We start from the raw sequence: 24,601 nt of genomic DNA on the forward strand, positions 1-24,601 counted from the left end.
AGTAATTTCCCCCCTTTTCTTTTTTTTTTTTATAATCTTCCCTACAAAGTACTGCTTCTTACTTGTATGTCATTCATTGTTATATGAGTTAAAAAAAGGTCTCCAATGTAAACAAGTGATAGATTTATTATAGTACCCTTGGGTAAATTTGGTTCACAATGAGTGCCTCCTCATACAATATAAAACCATACACTCAACAACACACGATAAGATAAAGTGACAACAGTGCTTTGGCTAAAAGAACAAAGAACAAGGACAGCCCCAAGATAAGAATCAAAATAAGTTAAAACATCAGTAGAAAAAAACACTAAAATATTAAAACCAAGCAAAAGGATAAAAAATTTGCCTTTTCATAAAAACAAGATAAAGGAAACAATACAAAACATAAATACAAAGTTATGTTGCAGTTCCCTCACTTATTAATGGCACTGATGGCTGCTGGTACAAAGCTATTTTTATAACGTTTCATTTTGCAAGCAGGTACCCTGAACCTCCGACCTGATGGGAGCAGCTGAAACTCACATTTAAGAGGTGGAAAGTGGAATAATGGAATTGGAATAATGCCTTTTAGTTGACTTTGTATCAGTGAATCTGTACTGTCATGAAACTGTACCTGATCCTATGCAATTCTTCTAATAAATTCTTCAATCAATCAATATGGTCATCTACAACTCTGCCTCTAATAACAATGCCCTCTAGTGACCTTATACTGTAACAACTCACTTAATTACAAGGCCGATCTTTGTTGACACTGAAATGCTGTGGACCTTCCTATGTGTGTAATTCCTATAATAGTCTAAATGAAAACACAAAGGGGAATTAAAGTACATGTATCTATTTTAATTATTTTTAGTTTATGTACACATTAATAGTCTCCAACTGAAACAGTTACGTTTTCTTTTTGTCTTTTTTACTCATGAGTCCCTCCGGCATTCACTGACTGATGACACAGAGGCATGTTTCTGTTCCACCTCTTTAGGAAAGTACATTGTCCATCTCATTTTTAGAGATATTTACACGAAGTCTTCGCTTTTTTTTTCGGTCAGAAATATGCTCTCTATCTGTATTGGAACTGTTATATCCTGCATTTGCAGTAGCATTGTCAGGCCTGTAGAGGGCATAGTTCGTTTATTTATCCGTTTTGAGATTTCCCCATAGTCCGTGAAAGTTACATGAAGTGAGGTAACCAGAAGTGTTTCTTCTTCTTCTTCTGACTGGGACGCATGTTTCTTGAGACTGCAGCTGCTGCTGCTGACGGACATCGGTCCTTCCCCCGTCAGAGAAACTAACATCGCAGTCACACATCTTTCAGACTGTAACTGTGCCCCATCATGCTCCTCTTTAGGGAAGTACATTTTCTATCCCATTTTTAGAAATATTTACACCTTCTTTTTTGTCAGAAAAGCCTTATCTCTAGTTACATCCATCCACCTCTGATTTGTTGTTCCCGTTGTTGCCACTAACCTCGCGAGAACTGCCGCCCAGGCTACAGCAAGTGATTTAAAAATTACAAATTATTACATTATAAAACTGGAAATTTACAGGAAAATACTAAAACGAGAGGATGGGGGGAAAGAGGGGTAAAATACTGTAGTTTCCCAGCCAAAACGGGAGACTTGACAGGTATGATTTGTGTAACCGTGAGAGGAATCACCTTTGGACTCTGACGTCATGTCCATGACAACCACGACGCTTCCTGTCCTCGGTGTTGCCGGTGTGTAAACTCAGCCCGGTCGTACAAAACAATCCCCTACACATTTCAAAAGTTGAACCAAAAGCCACAATGAAGCCGAATGGGGGGCACATTCTGCTGCTTTGGTTTCTGGTGTACTCGGGCAGGGCAGAGGCGATTGAACCCATCAGCACCAGCATCGCGGTCGGCGTGGCCGCGGCTCTCACGGGCTTCTTAGCCAGCTACCAGAACATCTTCTACTACTTCCACGAGTGCTGCCGACCAGAGTGGATTTCTTTAAATAAATCAGGTAATTCTTCAGCAAACACGCCTCATCCGACCATACCTATCAAGTCTCCCGTTTTGGCCGGGAAACTACCGTATTTCCCCCCTATTTCCCACCTCCCGTATTAGTATTTTCCCCATAAATGTCCTGTTTTAGAATATAATATTTATTAAACTGAAAACTGAATTGCAACTAGTCTCGCGAGAACTGCCACCTGTTGTAGCCTGCGTGGCAGTTCTCGCGAGGTTAGTGTCGACGGGAGCAAACTAGGAACAACAAATCAGAGATGGATGGATTTTTATTTTTTATTTTTTTTATTTATTTATTTATTTAAAATGGGACAGTGCATATTAATGAACATTCACATGTAAATATGCCAGATTATAGCCTAAGGCTAATTTCCATCTGTAGTCCCCTGGCAGGTTGATGGTAACATGAACATAAACGAATCAGAAAAAACAAAGACAGAAACACATAATACCACAACACAACACGAAAATCAGTACAAGGAATAAGAAAAAACAAAGACAGAAACACATAATACCACAACACAACACGAAACTTAGTACAAAGAATAAAAACAGGAGACCAACGACCAGTGTGTAAACGAGTCTAAACAGTAGAGTACAGTTATAGTGGATATATGTTGTGTTTATATTTTAAAGTGCTTAGTGCGAGGAGATAAATTATATTGCACGGGAACCAAAATGGAGTATACATATTGCACAAAACCCGTCGTTAATATAAAGTGCATAATCAAATTGCACATTGCTCTACCGTATCTCCACTAATTGTATTTAATATATACATATGTATATATACACATATATATACACACATACGCATGTACAGTACGTACACACACACATATACACACATATATATACATACACCTACACACACATATCCATACCCATGTCTACATACCCCAGACAAGCCCAATCTGAATTATGCATGATCACAGGTTTGGTTGCCTCTTAACCACATCTTCAAGTGTTTCTTAAATGTGGTGAAATTAGAGCACTCCCTTACCGAGGGTGGGATGCTATTCCAAAGTGCACACCCTTTATAAGATAGGGTATTTTGGGCAAAAGTTGTCCGCCTGAAACTTAGGTCACAATCCCCTCTATCAGTGGCTCTCGTCGCACGCAGAGTAGGGCCACGGGTAGATCTCTTTTTAATAAACATTTTCAGTGGCAGAGGAGCCAAACCATGTAATGTTTTATAGATAAGACCAGCAGATTTAAAATTTCTTAAGTTAGTAAAATTCAGAAAATTATATTTGTCTAGGATTCTACAATGGTGATAAGACAAGGGCTTCTTATCCAAGACTTTTAGCGCCTTTTTAAAACAGGACTCAATAGGGCTAAGAAATGATTCACAGGTGTAAGACCAGCTGGTGATACAGTAATCAATATGCGATAGAATCATAGAATGTAGAAATGTTAGGGCCGCACTGTCAGATAGGAATGATCTGATCTGTTTGAAATTGCGGATATTAAAGTTAACAGTTCTTACGACACTTTTAATGTGATTCTTAAAGGACAACGTTGAATCCAACGTGACACCAAGATATTTAAACTCACTCACGTTCTGGAGTTCCTCTCCCCTCAGATAAATTTTACAGGGGGACAGTTTAGTTGTTGGTTTACTGAAGGTCATACAGACTGTTTTTTTAGCATTTAGTGAGAGGCATGAATTAATCAGCCACTCCTGAATGTGGATTAGGGCAGTGGTTAATTTATTAGCTGCATCTTGGGGATTTTTAGCAAAAGTAAAGATCACTGTATCATCAGCATACATAAGGGTGTCGATATCTGTGCAGACATTTGGCAGTTCATTAACATATAAGGAGAACAGAAGAGGCCCAAGCACAGATCCCTGAGGGACCCCTACTGGACAATGCAGGTAGGGTGATTTGTGCTCACCCACTCTTACAGAATTTTTCCTGTTTGATAAATAAGATTTAATCCATGTAATGACATTATCAGAGAAATTAAAGCCAGAAAGTCTGGAGAGGAGGATATCATGGTTGACAGTGTCAAAAGCCCTTTTAAAGTCAATAAACACAGCACCCACACAAGGGTTTCTATATAGATAAAATTTGACCTTTTCGATAAAAACACAGGCGGCTGTCTCAGTCGAGTGGTGGGAACGAAAACCGAACTGCATAGGATGGAGAGGTGGACCACTGTTATTAAGATGTTCTATAATAGATGTAGCAATCCACTTTTCAGCAATTTTAGAGATCACTGAAAGGATGCTAATGGGCCTGTAGTTGGCAGGGTCAGTTTTGTCACCGGCTTTGAATACAGGGATTACTTTTGCCACTTGGATGTAACGTTGACCCAAAAGAATAATGATGAAAGGGTGCGTGCCTTATTTCAAAAAGATATTGTTGCTACCCCTAATATTACTGTTTATTGGAATCGTTTCACAGATCCTATTGATTGGAAAAAAAAACTTGGATGCTTCCTAACAAGTTTTTAATCACAAATAAGGTTAAGGAGGTCTCCTACAAAATCATACATAAATATTATCCTGCTAACCATTACATGCAGAAATTTAAAAAGGACATTAATACAAATTGTTCCTTCTGTAATTTACATCCAGAAACAGTTGTTCATTTATTCTGGCTTTGCTCTCATTCGAAAAAACTATGGGCAGATATTAGCAAATTTATTATTGACTCTTTTGCTATAGATTTTAATTTACATTGGGAAAATGTTGTTTTTGGTTTCCATTGTTTCCCTAAGAAAGAAGGAAAATGTTACTTTTTCATAAATCTGTTTTTATTTCTTGCCAAATTTCATATTCATAAGAGTACATTTTCAAAGAAAACCCCTTGTTTTTTTGTTTTCCAGAAAGAAATGGAACTTTACTTGAAATTAATCCTAAAATGAACAAATGAAAAGGCTATTAAAACCGTAGACTTGTATTATATGATTAATCTTCTTGAATAACAAACATCAGCCCTGGCACATGTTCTGTTTTTTATTTGTATACTGTTCTTGTATACTGTTTTGTGATAATTCTTTTAAATAAAGTTTAAAAAAATCTCAAAACGGATAAATAAACGAACTATGCCCTCTACAGGCCTGAAAATGCTACTGCAAATGCAGGATATAACAGTTCCAATACAGATAGAGAGCATATTTCTGGAGAAAAAAAAGCGAAGACTTCTTGTAAATATCTCTAAAAATGAGATAGACAATGTACTTTTCTAAAGAGGTGTAACAGAAACATGCCTCTGTGTCATCAGTCAGTGAATGCCAGAGAGCCACATGAGTGAAAATGACAAATTAAAAGAAAATTTTAAATGTTTTACTTGAATGTTTTACTTGTATATTAACTGAAAATATTTAAAACAAATACATGTGCTTTAATTCCCCTTTATGTTTTCATTTGGGCTCTAGGCTCTATCCTCGGAATTACATAGGAGGTACACAGCATTTCAAAACAGTGTCAACAAAGGTAGTCTTATCAAATTCTGAGCACGTAATTGTAGTTTGTAAGTGGTTGACAGGTAGTTATTTTAGATTTCTCGTAAACCGGGCTTAAAATGTAAGATAATGGACCTCTGTTGGGCTGGTGATGGAAAATGTCCCTTATTTTTAAATCCAAAACTTGACAGGTGCATCCGACACTGTTGCTTTGGACATGTTGATAATCATGAGTCTGTTGTGTTTTTAAACCTGTGCCATTATTTAGTTTAGTTTAGTTTATTAAAAAGGATCCCCATTAGTCTTCACCATGGGAAGACTATTCTTCCTGGGGTCTACACATAGACATACAAAAGATGACAATAATCCAACTCAAAAAGGGTGAAAAACATTCACTACAACTCCTGAAATAATAAATTGAACCAAAAATAAAAGATTAAGTAAACAACCATCCACATCTTAAGTAACAATATTTGCTACTATCACCAGATCCGTTCCACTTTTGAGCAAAATAGTTTGCAACGACTTTATTATTTATAATATACCCATACCTCTATTTATAGTAGTATAAATATATATCATAATATACTCATACATTATAATATACTCATACTTCTAAACTCTATATACACTCATAGCCTACAGTGATTTAGAATATATTTACTATTAAATTTATAATATATATACAATTTGCACAATAATCACAATATATACCTATGACCGATCATGACTTCCTTCTGAACCACAGCTGCTTCAGTCTCCTTTTAAAACTTGACACCTTGATTATTGCAACTATACATGGGGGGAGATGGTTCCAGTGTGACTGCTCTATACATTACTGTTTTTTTCAATGCATTGGTTGTCATCGTTAACCAGCTATAAAAAGCACATGCATTACTTTTTGCGCCTGTAAAATAAACAAGAATAACGAAAAATCGTCGCTTTTCTATCACTTTCTCCCCGGTGTGGTGTGCATTTTTTTTTCTCAACTTTATTGAAGCAAAAGACATAAGTATACACAGAATTGAGAGCAACATCAGACATATGTGTATACAACATAAACTACACAATTATACAGTCACAAATACGCCAGGGGAATTAGTCATTGACAAAGAAAAAAAAATTAAACAAATATCTTATATAGCTTACAAAGGTCATAAGTTTTAACAGCTTTTTTATTTACAGAATCAGATATGGAGAATATGTATTGTTTGATATATGCGGACAGCTCCGGAAAATTCGTCTTTTTATTTAAAAATTTGGATCTGTGGATATAGAATTTAGTTAAAATAACGAGCAAATTGATCAAATAAAATTTACAGTTGAGATTCCTGTCAAATTCAATATATCCAAACAATACATTTTTCCAGCACAAATTAAATTGGGGGTAGATTTGATCTACAATAAAGCGGGACAATTTACTCCACAGTTTTTTTTGTGTACAGGCAAGACCAAAATAAATGAATCAGTGTTTCATTGAGAAAACCACAAAAAGTACAACTCACATCAATGTCTTTCTTAAGTCTCTGTAAATAATGATTGGTAGGATAGAATCTGTGTAGCATTTTAAAGGAAATCTCTCCCCGGTGTGGTGTGCAGGTTGAGCACAGCTTTGTTTTGTGACGTCGACGTGACGTATGCGGATGTTGCCGCGCTGTAAAGGAAGGAGCTGGTTCGGTTTAACCGTTGCTGACGTTTTATTGTGGGGTTTTACATTTGATTTAGTTGTCGGAAACGACCCATGTGAGATATTAAAAGGGGTTTAACGATGAAACGGGCACATGTGCATGTGGTGTTGCACATTTTATTGATCGCCGGCGTGCTGGTGAGCGCGATTGAACCGATCACCACAGCATTTGTCGTGGGTAGTGCGGCTGTGGGAACGTATAAGTACTTCTCCAAGTATTTTGTAGAGAGTTGCGACTCGAGATGGATTTCTTTCAATGCAACAGGTGAGCATGCACACCCCGCTTTGATGCAACTAAAGGGATCAGATTTGAAAAAAGAGAAAATTATGCATCCAGGTGAACATGGCGCTGCGCGAGGGTGCTTTTATTTTAAACCCGGTTAAACTCAACTCAGCTAAATATACGGGTTAAGAAATGTCCTTTCAGAAGTAAAACTTGTTCTGTTCAAAAAGCCAGAGAAATGCAGTGCAACCGCTCCCTTCTCAAGCCTGGGTTTACAGCTCTGTTCAGAGCTATGCATGTCCTGAAAGTCACTACGTGACGTCATCAGCTAACGTGGATAAATTGCCACATGTTTAAAGTTATAATGAATTAGATTAGATCATATAGTCCTTTATTCACCCCTCAGTGGAAAAATTGTGGAGCAGTAGTACACACAACACACACATGCAGAGAAAGGATAAAAAAAAGTATGAAATATATTATTACAAAATATAAACTGTATATACAGTGGAATAAAAATAAAAGTAGTGCAGTACAAGAAGAAAAAAATAATGCAGGTGCAGGATGCGTAAAAAAAAAGCAGGTTATTTATCATTACTTTTGTCAGTTTCAAGTTATTTTAGTGATCATTGTGGGTTTTTATTTTTTTAATGTAGGGGTACCAACAAATATGTCGTCACGTGTACCTGTAATGCCTATAAGTTCAAACTGAAAAATTGTCCGTGTCTTTTAATTTGAAACTTGCTATCAGTGGGGAAATTCGCTTTGTGCAGCAGTAGTACACACAACACACACATGTAGCGAAAGAAGGATAAAAAAGTAAGAAATATATCATTACAATATATAAACAGTATATACAGTGGAATAAAAATAAAAGTAGTCCAGTACAAGAAGAAAAAAAAGATGTAAGAGAAATAAATGAATTGGTGGGAGAGGTAAAACAGAATTTAAAAACATGGTATATGCTTAGAACTTTAACCTTAAATTAACCTTTTTGCTCGTTGTTGTTTTTTTTTAAATGTCACAATTCTAACTCTCATCCTTTATCCTGTAGGCTAATTGAATAATGATAAAATAATTACATAAGGGTCAAAGACGTATAAGGCCTTTGAGTAGCCCATTTTAAAAATACTTAAAATAAAGATATTTTTGGCCATTTTCCAAACATTTGAAATATAATGTACACATACATGTATGTGAAAACTTCAAACAAAGGTATTTTAGTGTTTTTAAACCTTTAAACCGTCATTTGGGGCGACCATTTATCTCAAAATTAATAGATTTCCATAACAAAATTTATATTTTAATAAGTATCAGTAATTAAATTAACTGTTCAAGACAGATAGACACATTTTTCCTTTCATTTTTTGAAAACCATTTTTAAATACATTCTATCCATAATGGCAGTGTCACCCTCTTACTTACTCTAAAATTCATAAAACTGATTTAAAATGCGTACAAGGTGTATCCACTTATGCATGCTATACCAATAATGTATATTTGAACCAAAACTGATAGACATTCAATTTTGAATTTGATACAGAATCTCCATTTGTTGGTTACCCCACATGACAGGTGGTCACCCCACATGATGCTTTCAAGTTTAATCAAATATAACAGGCTAACAGTTAGCTATATGATCTAAGCTAGCTACTTCTCACCACATATCACTAACAAATTTACCTTCAAAATATAGATTTGCAAATAAAACAAATTATTTACAGTTTTAGGGTGGTCACCCCACATGATATCAAAATGTGACGTATACACTGCAGCAGTTAGAAAGAGGATTTATTTGTAAAGGAGAGAGAGACTACTGACCTGCAGGTTGTCTCTCTGGGACCCTCATGGAGTAACTGGCTGATGCAACATCCTCTTTGAGATGATTGTCAATATAAAAGTCCCTCAATTGTATTTTTTTCATGGTCACCCCAGATGATAATTCAGACAATGAACATATTCGGACAAGATTAGTTTGTGTATTATGATTGAAATGTGTGTACAAATGTTCCATAACTTTGTCAATAAATCTAAAACACGTTTGAAAGTATGCCCAATAGGGCAAGCATTATTTTTAAATTGTTTTAATGTGATTTAAAACCAGTTGTCTAAACAGAAGTCAAGGCCGGACGGTCACCCCACATGATGTTTTCACACTTCAGATGGCAGAAAATGACCAATAACCAACATGTTTAAATAAAATAAGAGTGGGCACATGTAGAAGGAACGTATTAGACATACATGTTATATTTTTTATTCATTTTTATGTTTATTATTAGGTAAAAAGTTCCATCGGACAGAAAAAGTAAGCGTCACATCTTTGACCCAATAACATAAGGTACTATCAGGTCTTGAAAATATTACAGAGCTAGGCCGTTTTGGGTTTTATATGCAAGTAATAACATTTTGAATTGTATTGGAAGTTTTATGGGGAGCCAATACAATAGGCCGGGGTGAACATCTCCACCTCTGACTGGAGCAGGCAGGAGCTGCTGCCTGAGCTCTGGGCTGCCTTGAGAGTGCCCTAGTATGTTAGAGAAGCCCACGCACCGGGTTCTCGCCGAGGAACGAGTAAATACATGATACACCTGAAAAAGTTGCTAGTCGCATTTTTGGAAATCAAAAAGTCACTAGAAAGTTAAAAGTCAGTAAGTTGGGAGCATTGTTAACAAGCCTAGTTTGGGGGGCGAAGTCGGAAACTCAAAGCTCGGTCACTGTCTTCTGTGGAACGGGTCTTACAGAAGAACTGGCACCTCTAAAGAGGCCTTATCAGACCACAGCGCTGTAGATGGCAGTCTTTACCACATAGTGAACTGCCAGAGTATTTTCAACATATCGTTGCATGTGTTGCGCTATTAAGGATGAGATACAACTAGCACATGTATCTAAGAGCTGGAGGGAGATTTGTGCCCTGCTGCCTCTCACGCTGCATAAAACATTCATATAGTTTTCATACTTAAGAAAAAAAAAGACTCATGAGCAATGATATTGTGAAAATAAATTATTTTAAAATACAAAGCTGAAGGCTGAACTGTTAAAGATGTATGTCTAAAATGTCATCTGATAAGGATCTTTGCAAGATTTGTGATTTACCAGAGTAGCTCGAGAAAGTTGTTTCAGCTACATGTTTGCAGCCTCTAATCCTGTTGAACCTTCTCTCTGAACTCTAGGTCTACAGACCGACCTGGAAAACAAACTATTTGGGCAGCACATTGCATCAGACATCATTTTCAAAGCCGTGAAGGGATTCATGAGCAACGAGAACCCGAACAAGCCCCTGGTGCTCTCTCTGCACGGATGGACTGGCACAGGGAAGAACTTTGTTAGCAAGCTTATCGCGGATAACATTTACAAGGAGGGAATGGACAGCAAGTATGTCCATATGTTCACATCCACGCTTCACTTCCCACATCCCAGTCAAAATGCCCTTTACAAGGTAAGGAATAGAGTCGATATAAGCGAATAGTGACGTCGTCCTAGTCAGATCCTTGCATCCGTTGAATGTGCTGCTGTCTCTCCTCAGGCTCAGTTACAGAAGTGGATCAAAGGCAACGTCAGTAACTGTGAACGCTCCATGTTCATCTTTGACGAGATGGACAAGATGCAGCCCGGTTTGATTGACAGCATAAAGCCGTACCTGGACTACTATGTCAAGTTGGATGGAGTTTCTTATCGGAAATCAATCTTCATCTTCCTCAGGTGAAAGACTGAAAACATTTCCAAAGGTCGGGGTTATGTTTTAGGATGGTTTTCATTAGCAAGATCTGGATCTGCTTCCATATCGCATACCGGTTAATTACAGTCCAGTTAAGTACAGTCGGTTTCAGTTTAGTGATTTTTCAATTCAGTCTAAAAGAATCCAGAGTAGGGGTGGGTATTGGGAAGGACCTCACGATAGGATACGCATCACGATACTTGAGCCACGATACGATACACATTGCGATATCCCAATTATGCGATATCCCGATTATTATATTCTACATAGTTCACCGAAAAATTTAAAAATGCATTACACATCTTAAAATCCAAGTTGTATATATGTACATCAGATGATAGTGATGGATCTTAAAATCCGAGTTGCACGTTCATCAGATTACAGTGACAATTCATGGGACAAACTGAGTCAAAACAATGTTTTATTATAACTATACAAGCTAAAGTTACAACATATTTGTATATGTTTTTCATATTATTTACATCATATGAAATTAACATTAAATTTAGTATGAGGTTGCTTTAATTATGTGGCAAATGATAATAAACACAAGAAAGATGGGTACTAAAACCAACGACAGGCACAGTGATCAGTCAGTATAGATATAAATCCATAAATAAATAAACCTCTGTCCATTATTTTTCATTTTTTAAGGACAGGCAATTGTGTTATATAAAAAATAAATTATAAAATGAAATAAAACCTGAGCTCAGTGCAGGGCCCTCCCAGGGTTGGTAGAGAGTGGCAATGCCCAGGACTGTCACTTAGGTAGGAGCACTGGGTGATATAATGGGAAAAAGATCGGGGATAAAAAAAAAAAATCGATATTCAAATTTTGAATATCGATATTGAATCGGCTTGAAAAGTATCGCGATATATTGCCATATCGATATTTTTGCCCACCCCTAATCCAGAGTATTAATTATCTAGAAATTAGAGGTCCCTAAATTGTTGATCGGATTTAGAAAGAGCAAAAATTTGAAATATGAAGGGATTCTGTTAAAGAAAACATTTGCTTCATATCCCCAATTGAACCTAGTTAGAACAATGTGCTGTCTAACAAACAGGAAATCGAGTGTTCACCGGCTTTTCCACTGCTATTCAGTGACAGGAGGTGGGTGTGAATGTGGAGATGTTTGTTTCAGACGGGGTTGAGCACGGCTTCCTTCCATTGCAACGCCAGTGTTTTGGTAGTTTTTTTGAGGGAGTGACATCTTCACTCTGATCTCGATCAGTCAGAAAAAGGCATCAGTCAAAATATGTGTATTTTTTTTTCTATTAAGTTGGAGCTGAAATATGGAAACAGACGTTTTTATGTCTGATAAGAAAGAGTTAACAAGCAACAACACAATATGTTGGAGCACACAGCATTTTAAACTACTTAAGTGGTTATTTTGATGTGAACTTGCTCATTTTTCACTCAAAAAGCTTGATTTGCTGGATGAGGAAATGAAAATACAGTCGTTGCTTTTCATACATCAGCTCATACATCACATTGTTTTTTTAGGTTTTCTTATTTTTACCTGTTTACAACATTGCTTCAATTTCTTGAGGTGTTGTGGGTTTTTGTGTAGTTCTATTATTGTCACAGCATTTCCATCGGGACTTGGACTGCAGTTATCGAATTTAACTAATCGATTATTCTATTGAATATTCCATCAATTAATCGAGTACTTGCATAAAACATACTTTTGCTTAATTAAAGCCCAATTACAAATATACAATAGAAAAAAAGACAGATTACTTAATAACACCAACTAATTTGTTTCCTTTATAAGAAAAATTGACATCTACCTACATATTATGCAAACTAGTCACTATTTGTTACATTTTCCAAAGAAAAAGGTTCAAACTTAAAATAAAATAATTTCCCACTTATTTTTCTAAGTATCAAAAATAAAATAAAAAACATTCTTAAACATTGCCTTTAAATTATGCAGCTTCACATTCAGAACCAACACATTTAAACAGAAATTCTTATACAATGTGGACCGGGTCCATCATTTTTAATTTAAAATGATCCCACACCTTTGACATCTTCTGTGTCTTCCTCTTATTACTTTGGCTTGGCTGCGTTTGCTCATTCTCGCTGTCGCTGTTTTTTTTGGTCCTGGACGGCGTCTGTACAACTAAACCTTTGACATGCGTTAGGAAAAGGACGCCGCCGTCCTCCGCTTTATAGGGGATGCATACTTTATTATGTTTACCCGTAGATATACACAATAAAAGCCTTTTATTATGTATATCTATGTGCGTACCTGTAAGCACGTTGTCTCACACCTTGGACACAACGTTTAACTAAGGATCTTACTATTTGAGTTTATAACAATGGATGAAGAGGAAGAAAGTCATAAAATCACTTATAAACATACCATTTTATTGAAATAATAACAATAACAACAATAGAAACAGCACAAATCACAATAAATGCTGACTCATATTTATAAACGTCTATTAACTTATATAAATATATATTTACATGGTAAAATAAAACAGCAATAACAACAATAACAATCGTAACTGTAGCGTTAAGTATAATAATAATAATAATAATACATTTTATTTGTAAAGCACTTTTCATAAAATAAAAGTGCTACAGATACAAAATAAACAAAAATGAATAAAATCAAGACACATAAAAAACCAGAAGTAAAAGCATAAAAGCACAGAGACAATAAAAACATCTATAAAAGACCAGGGAAAGACTTCCTGAACAGAAAAGTCTTCAGCCCCTTTTTTAAAAGTGTCCACAGACTGGGGTCGATGTAGGTGTTCAGGGAGGGAGTTCCAGATGTGGGGGCAGCGGAGCAGAAGGCTCGGAAGATGTAGAAAGTCATGTAATTACTCATTTATATTTACAATACTAGTATTTTACAATAAGATGTAAAAAGGCATGTAATGACTAATATTTAGAAATAAAAAACAAATAAAAACACCCATAACAATAACAATATTCCCAAAAGAATGAAGGTTTAAAAAAAAAGCTGCTAAACACAAAAACAGCAAAAAAGTTACCACCTACTAAACTAAACACAACTAATTAACTTTTAAAGGTATTGTGACATCATTTTTAACATGCTTTTAACACTATTAAAAGTCTTGGCCAACATCCCTCAAATGTGTCTAAAAGAGTGTAACAAGAAAAACTTCACTCTAGTACTCCATTCTGTCCTTTTTATGACAGTGTTTTTTTGTGCCGTGAAAAACGGGTCCTTTTTCCCCTTTCCTGTCAATCATTGCCCCGCTCCTCCTCCCAACCTCCTCCAACCAACCGCTACACACCTCTGCCGTCTTCACACACACGCGCGCACACCGACCACAAACACCGACACACAGCCCAGACAGGGCGACTACAGCCCGGTGATGAAGTCCAACCGGGACCAGAGGACCGGTGTCGTGCCAAAAAGTGATTGCCTGCCAGAATCTGATTTCTCCCCTGAAAATGGGTCTTTTTACCTGCCAAAAATTGATTGAAGGCCAAATACAGTTAATAAAAGGTTGTTTCTACCTAAATATGATTTGATCTCATTCTTGAACTTTATAATATAAACACCAGAGCTCACAGGATTGCGTTTAACTCTTTTAAAAGGACCATTACAACACAAAATAGGCATTTTCACCTGCCAAAAATTGATTGAAGGCCAAATACAGTTAATGAAAAGTTGTTTCTGCCTAAATATGACTTGATCTCATTCTTGAGCTTCATAATCTGAAAATCTGACATTTTAGCGCTATCGTTCAACGGGCTGCTGTGCGCGCTCCCGCGGCCAGAAATCAGAAGAAATCAGATTCTGGCAGACAATCACTTTTTGGCACAACACCGGGACCGCAGCTCCCCGCGAGCAATACACTCACAGCGACGTCGGAGAGTTAAGCCTCTTTAAGCGACAGGCGAAGCATGCACGGAAAAGCAGCAGGGCGAAGCAGACAGTCCACAGCAAACAATCACAAAAATAAAGGCATGTAAATAAAGTGTCCCCTTATCTTAAGTCCAGTCAGTGGCCGCGGGTCTTCTTAGCTGTTTTCCTCCGGTGATTAGAACAAAAGAGGCTCTAACAGCTCCGTGTTAAGCCTGATTTATGGTTCCGCGTTAAATCGACGCAGCGTACGGTGCGCGTCGCCGCGTAACCCTACGCCGTAGGCTCTGCGTCGGTGTAACGCGGAACCATAAATCAGCCTTTATGGTGCGCTGGAGAGGAGAGGAGGCAGGGATCTGGGTGGAGGGGGCGGTGATTTAGCGGGCCCTGACGTCACGGCCCGCCACCAAACCAGGTGCGCCGTTTTTGCACAGTTATGCGGAAAATCCCAGAAAGCACACAATACACTGAATGTTAAAAGTTCGTTGTTTTTTGGGTGTAATTGATGTCAAGACACCCAACAAAACACAAAAAATCTAGAAAAATGTGTTTTTCATGTCACAATACCTTTAAGAAGCAGGAGGGTCCTTGTTTTCTGTTTTTTTTTCGCTTTTTCTGTAGCCCTTTTCTCCAAAATACAGCCCTCTATTCATCATACGATTATGTCTCTGTTTCTCCACAGTACCAGTTGCCGAAATACTGCGTGTGTGATGGCGTTTTTCGGCTTTTTTTGCACTTGCTGCAAATAACCACATCTGTCTTTTTTGTGTATTTTCTTTTTCCTTGGGCTGTGTGCTCTTCTACTTGTTTCCTACGTCGGCTTTCATCGTGTGCTTGTGTCTGGGTGGATTGTGATGATAAAGATATATATGAAAGTATGTATTGTGAGCCACCAGGTGCAGCCATCACCTGTGACAATTTGGAGAAAAACTCCTTTATGTTTTGTTAGATTGATCTACAAAGCCAAATCATGCTCATCTGATTTACTCCTATATCCGATTTTCAATCATTATAATTCGCCAAGGTTTGTTCATAAAAAGTTGATGATCCTTTGTTGTCTTTTTGCACTGCATTGTATTGTTTATTCGTACATAACTTTACATTCACAGGATTTAGCATCAGTCCCAAAACCACCTTTACGAGTAACATCACCGTTAGTAGCATGTACGTTACAGAGCTATGGCCCAGATCTTCCTATAAAAATGTATTTGCACTTACTCCTGAAACGTCCGGAAAATGTTTGGGGGGAGGATTTGCTGTAGTCTGAACAATCTTCAGGCTGGTTTTTCTGAACAGCGTAAACTTGAAAAAACATCCCCAGCAGCTCTGCAGCGGGCGGAGCCTGTACTGTACTCACTCCTGATTGGTCAATTTCTGGATGTCGCCAGGACATCCAGAAATTGACCGAGTCCTAATTGGTCGGAGCTGTTAATTCTTGGTTAATTCTTGGATCGATCGTCTTTGATTTCATCTTTGACAGCAACGCTGGAGGGGACAGCATCATACAGACGGCTCTAGATTTCTGGAAAGCAGGACGAGACCGGGAGGAGATCAAGCTCAGAGACCTGGAAACATCACTGTCTCTCTCCGTCTTCAACAACAAAGAAAGTGAGTGGAGACTACATGAATATGTCACATACCCGTTTTTGAAACAGACTTCCTCCAACTATGTTAATCTCCTCCTCCCAGGTGGATTTTTTCGCACCAGTTTGATTGATAAGCACATGGTGGACTTCTTTGTCCCGTTCCTGCCTCTGGAGTACAAGCACATCGTCCAGTGCACCATGGCCGAGATGAGGAACAGAGATCGTAAACCGGACCAAGACGTGGCGGACATGGTTGCCAGAGATTTAGTGTATTTCCCCAAATCGGAGAGAGTTTTCTCTGTCAAAGGCTGCAAGACGATAGAGACCAAACTGGATTACTACACATAATCAAACAGACACAGTTAGGCACTAAATGACTTTTGAAACAAAAAACTCTCACAGCCAAATGACTAAAGAGAGGAAGTTGAGCTCACTGAAGCTGACTGTGTGGGTCTTTGTCTGCCCTTGTGGCCATGGAGATGACACTTTTTCCGATGGTGCATCGCACTTACACTGAATGAAGGAGCCGATGGAGAGCTTGGCACCAGCAGAAAGTAAATTTTAAATGATTGAAATGCGAACCGTAGTAACCTTTTAAGAAGCTTTAATGTCTGCTTATGTCTGACTTTTTTCTTGAAGACCAAAGGTGTCCTATCAGTGAAACAGTAACCTTTGGGGATTTTTCTTCAAACTTGTTGAATCCTGGAAAGATCTGCCTTAATTTTTCTTATCACAGTTTTGTATTAACTGTTTTTTTTTTTGGTTTTTTTTTTTACGATAAACCCACCATCCGAATAATTTCATTCGGTCATAAAACTTAAATAATTTCATTCGGTCATAAAACTTAAATCCACTGGCACAGCAGAATCTAATCTGGTTTCTACCAAACACCGGACATAAATGTTATAGAAGAGTAAAATCTCAAATGTTTGTTTGGATAGTTACATTTCAGAATGTAAACTTGACTGATTGTGTTTTAAAACATCACTGGAGCTGCATGAACTACACATCGGGGGGGGCGGGGGGATTTCATTCATAAAAACGTAATTTCTTTTACTGTACTGAAGGTGTTTTAACTAATTTTGTAAAATTACTTTGGAAGTAAAAATGATTGACCCTCATCACCAAAATAAGTTCTGTGAAACAACAAAGCTCTCACGTTTTCTGTTTTCTGCATCTCGCTGTTGGACCTGGAAGGTGCTGCAAAGGTATGGAGCTAGAACAGTCTCAATAGTAACAAATGCACACACCGATTCACAAATGCACAGGACAAGATTCACAAATGCAATGGACAATTCACACTGTATTTCCGATGCACACACAAATATTTGTCTGGGAACAATGGCCCTCAGATTTCGAGATAATGGTAGAACCAACCACAACAATGATTTTTATTATCTTTAGGGTCTTCTATTAGTGCAATTGGATGTTGTAGTTTTTTAATTTTGGGGGGGGGGGGGTTGTTTTTTTTGCCTCTTCTTTAGAACTACTCCAAACCCTGAAAAGGGGCCAAATTGGGCCAGTTCGAATAGAGGAAACGTGAGAAAGCCCATATCTTAAGAATGCTCACTCTTTTCTGCATCAAACTTGCTGAGGTATGAACCAGGTGACTGTCCATCATCATCAAACAGTCAGATAATGATTTACCTGAGAAAATAGTGAAATAAAACACTGCAATAATACCTTTTAGTTTAGGCGGAAATTGTTCTTTTTGGTAATAAGAACATATAAGACTTCTTCACTTTTCTCTCATTTATCAGAAAAACATAAATCCCTATAAAATATACTGTTACTTAGTTGTCTTGAATGCTATTGAATACTAACCAGTGGTTTTATGGAGATATCTGGTACAGTTCTCTTGAAAATGAGATTTCTTTAGACACAGCCCCTCTCTGAAACAGTCAAATTAAGTCATTTCGAATGGAGGATTAGTGGCATAATATACTATTAGTTAAGTATGCTCTGATGGTAATCATATTTGGAGAGGAGAATGTCAGGTGGCTGAATTACATCACCAGATAGTCAGAATGTGACTAACCCAATACAATTACGTTTACCTATATTACACGCCTCTAAAATGGAGATACGTGTCACAATAAATTTACCCAAACTGGAACATCAATCCAATCTACATATATACACAGTGCATCCGGAAAGTGTTCACAGCGCTTCACTTTTTCCACATTTTGCTATGTTACATTCTTAATTTGATTTAATTCATTTTTTCCTCAAAATTCTACACACAACACCCCATAATGACAACGTAAAAAACGGTTTTTTTTTTTAGATTTTTGCAGATTTATTAAAAATGAAATCCTATGTACATAAGTATTCATAGCCTTTGCTCAATACTTTGTTGATGCACTTTTGGCAGCAATTACAGCCTCAAGTCTTTTTGAATATAACGCCACAAGCTTGGCACACCTATCTTTGGGCAGTTTTGCCCATTCCTCTTTGCAGCACCTCTCAAGGTCCATCAGGTTGGATGGGAAGTGTCGGTGTACAGCCATTTTCAGATCTCTCCAGAGATCTTCAATCAGATTCAAGTCTGGGTTCTGGCTGGGCCACTCAAGGACATTCACAGAGTTGTCCTGAAGCCACTGCTTTGAAATCTTGGCGTGCTTAGAGTCGTCGTCCTGCTGAAAGATAAACCTTCGCCCCAGTCTGAGGTCAATAGCACTCTGGAGCAGGTTTTCATTCAGGATGTCTCTGTACATTGCTGCATTCATCTTTTCCTCTATCTTGACTAGTCTCCCAGTTCCTGCCACTGAAAAACATCCCCACAGCATGATGCTGCCACCACCATGCTTCACTGTAGGGATGGTATTGGTCTGGTGATGAGCAGTGCCAGGTTTCCTCCAAACATGACGCCTGCTATTCTCACCAAACAGTTCAATCTTCGTCTCATCAGACCAGATAATTTTGTTTCTCGTGGTCTGGGAGTACTCCAGGTGCCTTTTGGCAAATTCCAGGCGGGCTGCCATGTGCCTTTTACTAAGGAGTGGCTTCCATCTGGCCAGGCCTGATTGGTGAATTGCTGCAGAGATGGTTGTCCTTCTGGAAGGTTCTCCTCTCTGACAGGGTGACCATAGGGTTCTTGGTCACCTCCCTGACTTGGTCCTTCTCCCCCGATCAGCTCTAGGAAGAGTCCTGGTGGTTCCCAACTTCTTCCATTTACGGATGATGGAGGCCACTGTGCTCATTGGAACCTTCAAAGCAGCAGACATTTTTCTGTACCCTTCCCCAGATTTATGCCGCAAGACAATTCCTTTGACTTCATGCTTGGCTTGTGCTCTGACATGCACTGTCAACTGTGGGACCTTATATAGAAAGGTGTGTGCCTTACCAAATCATGTCCAATCAACTGAATTTACCAAAGGTGGACTGCAATTAAGCTGTAGAAACATCTCAAGGCTGATCAGTGGAAACAGCATGTGCCTTAGCTCAATTTTGAGCTTTATGGTAAAGGCTGTGAATACTTATGTGCATGTGATTTCTTAGTTTTGAAGTTATGAAGCAGTAAATCTAAACAGCTTCACATGGATTCCGATGTCCTCTTCTGTTTCAAAACAAAGACACGTGTCTTTGGAGAATATGATGTGTCATGAATTGGCTGCTATCCCTCCCTCTCTCTTCTATGATGATGGAGCGATGAGAAAAACCACAAAAGCAGATTTTGCAAAAAAACTGTAGTGTGTAGTAGAAGTGATGCAGGAGCTGCCTGACATCACAGAGAAATCTACATATATCATTGATGGCATGGCAAGCTTCAAGTCCTCCATGATTCCACCTTTCAGACCTTCAGTGAGCTAGCAGAATGCATCCTGACAAAGATCTGGTCACTTCTAAATAGAGAACCAGAAATGCATTGTGTGGTCATGGTATTTGACAGGTATGACAACACACAGTCAATCAAAGGAGAGGTGCAAGTGGTGGAAAAGCTACACATGTTATCACTGGAAACACAAATGTTCCAAACTATAGGAAATACATGAGGAGTAATGGAAACAAGTCTGCACTGTGCAAATTTGTGAGCAACTACATTGTCACTGTAGCCCCACAGAGACTACATCCAGATGACTCCATCATCTTGGCTGGTGGATTTGACCAGGGTGAGGAGGTGAAGAGCATCTGCACAGCAGGAGTCAGCAGTTTGACATCACTGTATAGTAATCAGGAGAAGGCTGATACAAGGGTGGTGCTACATGCCATTCATCTAGCAGAGTCATGTTCCTGCATCATTGTGAGGTCAGATGACACAGATTAAAAAGTCCTACTGATTTACTATGCAAGCAAAGGAATGTTTGGCTCATCTCTGCTGTACATGCATGCAGGCCATGGAATACGGGAGAGATTTGTCCCCATCAACAAAATAGCCAAAAACCTTGGAAAAGACATGTCCAACTGTCTACCAGCATGTCATTCACTTACTGGGTGTGACACAACAAGCAGTCTCTACAGAATTGTGAAGACTACAGCGTTCAACAAACTGAAGAACAATTTCAAGGAGCTCAAAGATCTGGCCCATTTTGGACTCTCCTTCAGTTTAGAAGACTCTTTAGCAGTTGCAAGAGAACTTGCGCTTCTGCTTTATGGAAACAGGAAAAAGGACAATGGAAAGATGTACACAAATTTGGATGAATTGAGATTCATCATTGCATTAACAACAGATGCATCTTCTGCAAATCTGCCACCAACAGAGGATGCATTTGAACATGTTAAAAGATGCATGTATCAAACAGCGATATGGGTCCACAGGCACATGCCCAAACCACCATTATGGATTCCAATCGGCAAAGGATGGATGGTCAGAGATGGAGCCATTGAACCGATCCTATTCACAAAACCCCCAGCACCAACAGAAGTGAGAGACATAATCCATTTGTATTGCAAAGATGCAAACTGTGGAGAGGGTGGAAAGTGCCAGTGGAGTTCTGTACCTGCTGTGGAGAATTTCAAAATCTGTTGCAAAATGTGCCTGAGGAACCTGACATTCAACACTGCAGGGGTAGGCAACCTATGGCACATGTGTTTGTAAAAATGCATTGGAACTCACCATTTCTCTTAAAAACTGTATGACTTTTTTGGTAAAATTGTATTATTTTTTTCACAAAGGTTTACAACCTTTTCCATGAAATTCTATGACTTTTTCCTGGTTCCAGAAATGTTATGACTTTTTTTTCCAATAAAGTGTATGACTTGTCATTGGGTATTCTGTTTGTATGTTTGAAGTACTACTATATATGTAGATTGGATTGATGTTCCAGTTTCGGTAAATTTATTGTGACACGTATCTCCGTTTTAGAGGCTTGTAATATAGGTAAACATAATTTTATTGGGTTAGTCACATTCTGACTATCTGGTGATGTAATTCAGCCACCTGACATCCCCCTCTTCAAATATCATTACCATCAGAGCATACTTAATTTATAGTATATTATGCCACTAATCCTCCATTCGAAATTACTTAATTGGACGAAATTTAATTTTCAAGAGAACTGTACCAGATATCTCCATAAAACCACTGGTTGGTATTCAATAGCATCCAAAACAACTAAGTAACAGTATATTTTATAGGGAGAGAAATGAGAGAAAAGTGAAGGAGTCCTATGTTCTTATTACCAAAAAGTACAATTTCCGCCTAAACTAAAGGTATACGATTACAGTGCTATATTTCACTAATTTCTCAGGTAAATCATTTTCTGACTGTTTGGTGGTGATGGACAGCCACCTGGTTCATACCTCAGCAAGTTTGATGCAGAAAAGAGTGAGCATTCTCAAGTTATGGGCTTTTTTCCTCCCGTTTCCCCTATTCGAACTGGCCCAATTTGGCCCATTTTCAGGGTTTGGAGTAGTTCTAAAGAACAGGCAAAAAAAACAAATTTCCCTTCCAAAATCAAAAACCACAACATCCTATTTCACTAATAGGAGACGCTAAAGATAATAAAAATCATTGTTGTGGTTGGTTCTACCTTGGGTAGGGGTATCTCGAAAACTAAAGCCTTTTTTGAGGACTTGTTCCTAGACTATATAACCTGATTTACAAACGGTTGGTGGTCTGTGGACTTTGCTGCATTTATGTGTGAATTTTGAGACTCCCCTGACTTGCCTCAATCCACAAATGTCGTTTTCTAAACAGAATATTCTGCAATCAATCAGATATCTTCTTTGTTTCAGCCAATCATAAGAACGCACACAAAATGGGGACTCATTTACTCATAAGCCAATTACATTAAGCCATTCAAACCACTATATGCGGTGTCGGTGTTGGAGGTAGCATCACTACTGTATTCTCTCCGCCTGTCAACTACTACTGAGAATACAGTATTGTATGGCAAGCCGTTTTAAAATTTAACAGCTAGACTGGATATGTGTTGCAGATATCCACAATTCAAATCTTCCTAGTCAAAAAGATCATTTCAGATATCTACAATTACATTCTTCCTATCCACAATAGTCATTTCAAATATCCACAACATCATTCTGCCTGGGAAAAATTACGTCACCTTTGCCATTCATGTGTGTGGGGTTTCTAATTACAGATATCTACAATTCAGTTGCAGATATCTGCAATGTGAGTTACGGATATCTGCAACTGAATTACGACTAGCTGTAATTCCAGTTTCAGATATCTACAATTTAATTCTGACTAGTCCTAATTCCAGTTCAAGATATCTTTAATTCCCCTCAATTCAAGATATCTACATCGTCCTTTTTTAGATATCTTAAATTAAGTTTTGACTAGTCAGAACCAAGTTGTAGATATCTTGAACTGGAATTATGACTAGTCAAAATTACGTTGTAGATATCTAAAACTGGTATCATGGATAGTCATGATTTAATTGTAGATATCTATAATCAAGTTATGAAATTATTTTTAATTAAAGAAATCTCAAATTGGAGATATCTTTAACTTCCATTCTGTCTAGTCAAAATGTAATTACAGATATCTTGAATTAGAGTTTTGACTATTCAAAGTGATGTTATAGATATCTTGAATGACAATTCTGACTAGTCAAAATGCAGTTGTAGATATCTGCATTGTTAATTCTGGATAGTCAAACTTAGCCATTAAATGTTAAAACGGCTTGCCATGGTATTGATGCTTCATCCAACACAGATGCTTCGAAGCACGAATGAAGCTGTTGTGGTGAAGCAGTGGGCCGGAGCTTGCTTCATGTGACGTCACTGCTGCCGTTCGAAGCACTTCACTGCTTCATTCAGACCGAGTCAGCTGACTGTTCAGGCTCCGCCTATCAACTCAGAACTTTATTTAAATTTTGCAAGTCAAACTTTATTAACAATTGAAGCAACAACAACACAGAGATATGTTTAGATGCTACACTCTTATCACTCATGGTGCACCAGCAACCACAACATCACCTGTGAAAACAATCGCAACCAAACAACAATAAAAAAAAAAACTAAAAATCGTCAAAACCACATATAAAACACACAAAACCACAGTTAGTGAATGAAACCTCCAAACTAAAATGGCATCCCATGAGTCCCATCTGACAGTGCTTCAGCATGGACAGCTGACACTACAATAACATGTGGTTTGTATGTAGTTACACAACTGATTGATGCTACCTCCAACACCGATGCTTCGAAGCACGAATGAAGCTGTTGTGGTGAAGCAGTGGGCCGGAGCTTGCTTCATGTGACGTCACTGCTGCCTTTCGAAGCGCTTCACTGCTTCATTCAGACCGAGTCAGATGACTGTTCAGGCTCCGCCTATCAACTCAGAACTTTATTTAAATTTTGTAAGTCAAACTTTATTAACAATTGAAGCAACGATTGAGATTAATACAATGAATACACTTCTCATAACAAACAAGGGGATTTAGTAGCCGAACATATTAAATTAGATGATTCACTTCTTTTTCTGCTGTCCGAGTATGGAACCATTTTGAACTGACTGAAATTCACATCATATAGTGGTTTGAATGGCCTCATGTGATTGGCTTATATGTAAATTGTCGTCCCACTTGGGGTGCGTTCTTATGTCGCGTTCCATTTGTCCTCGGAAGTCGGAATTTCCTAGTTCCTAGTCGGAATGTTCAACTGGAACGCCCCTCGAAGTCGGATTTCCTACTGGGAGAGTGGGAGAAGCTTCACCACCCCCGAGT

The 24,601-nt window shown here is 38.1% G+C and overlaps 1 protein-coding gene across 2 annotated transcripts; it reads left to right on the forward strand.

Annotated features, from left to right (window-relative positions):
* Positions 1-1,684: 1,684 nt before the first annotated feature.
* tor1 (torsin family 1) lies at positions 1,685-17,602 on the forward strand. 2 transcript variants are annotated; one of them, XM_061733811.1, is made up of 5 exons: positions 1,685-1,982; positions 10,482-10,747; positions 10,835-11,010; positions 16,364-16,491; positions 16,573-17,602. In XM_061733811.1, the coding sequence occupies exons 1-5, from the start codon at positions 1,784-1,786 to the stop codon at positions 16,815-16,817; spliced, it is 1,014 nt and encodes a 337-aa protein (XP_061589795.1). In that variant the 5' UTR covers positions 1,685-1,783; the 3' UTR covers positions 16,818-17,602. The 2 variants fall into 2 exon arrangements, with proteins under 2 accessions (XP_061589795.1, XP_061589796.1); XM_061733812.1 differs by lacking the exon at positions 1,685-1,982 and adding an exon at positions 7,052-7,353.
* The last annotated feature ends 6,999 nt before the right edge of the window (positions 17,603-24,601 follow it).

Source organism: Cololabis saira, chromosome 11, assembly GCF_033807715.1.
Source record: "Cololabis saira isolate AMF1-May2022 chromosome 11, fColSai1.1, whole genome shotgun sequence".
Lineage (NCBI taxonomy): Eukaryota > Metazoa > Chordata > Actinopteri > Beloniformes > Belonidae > Cololabis > Cololabis saira.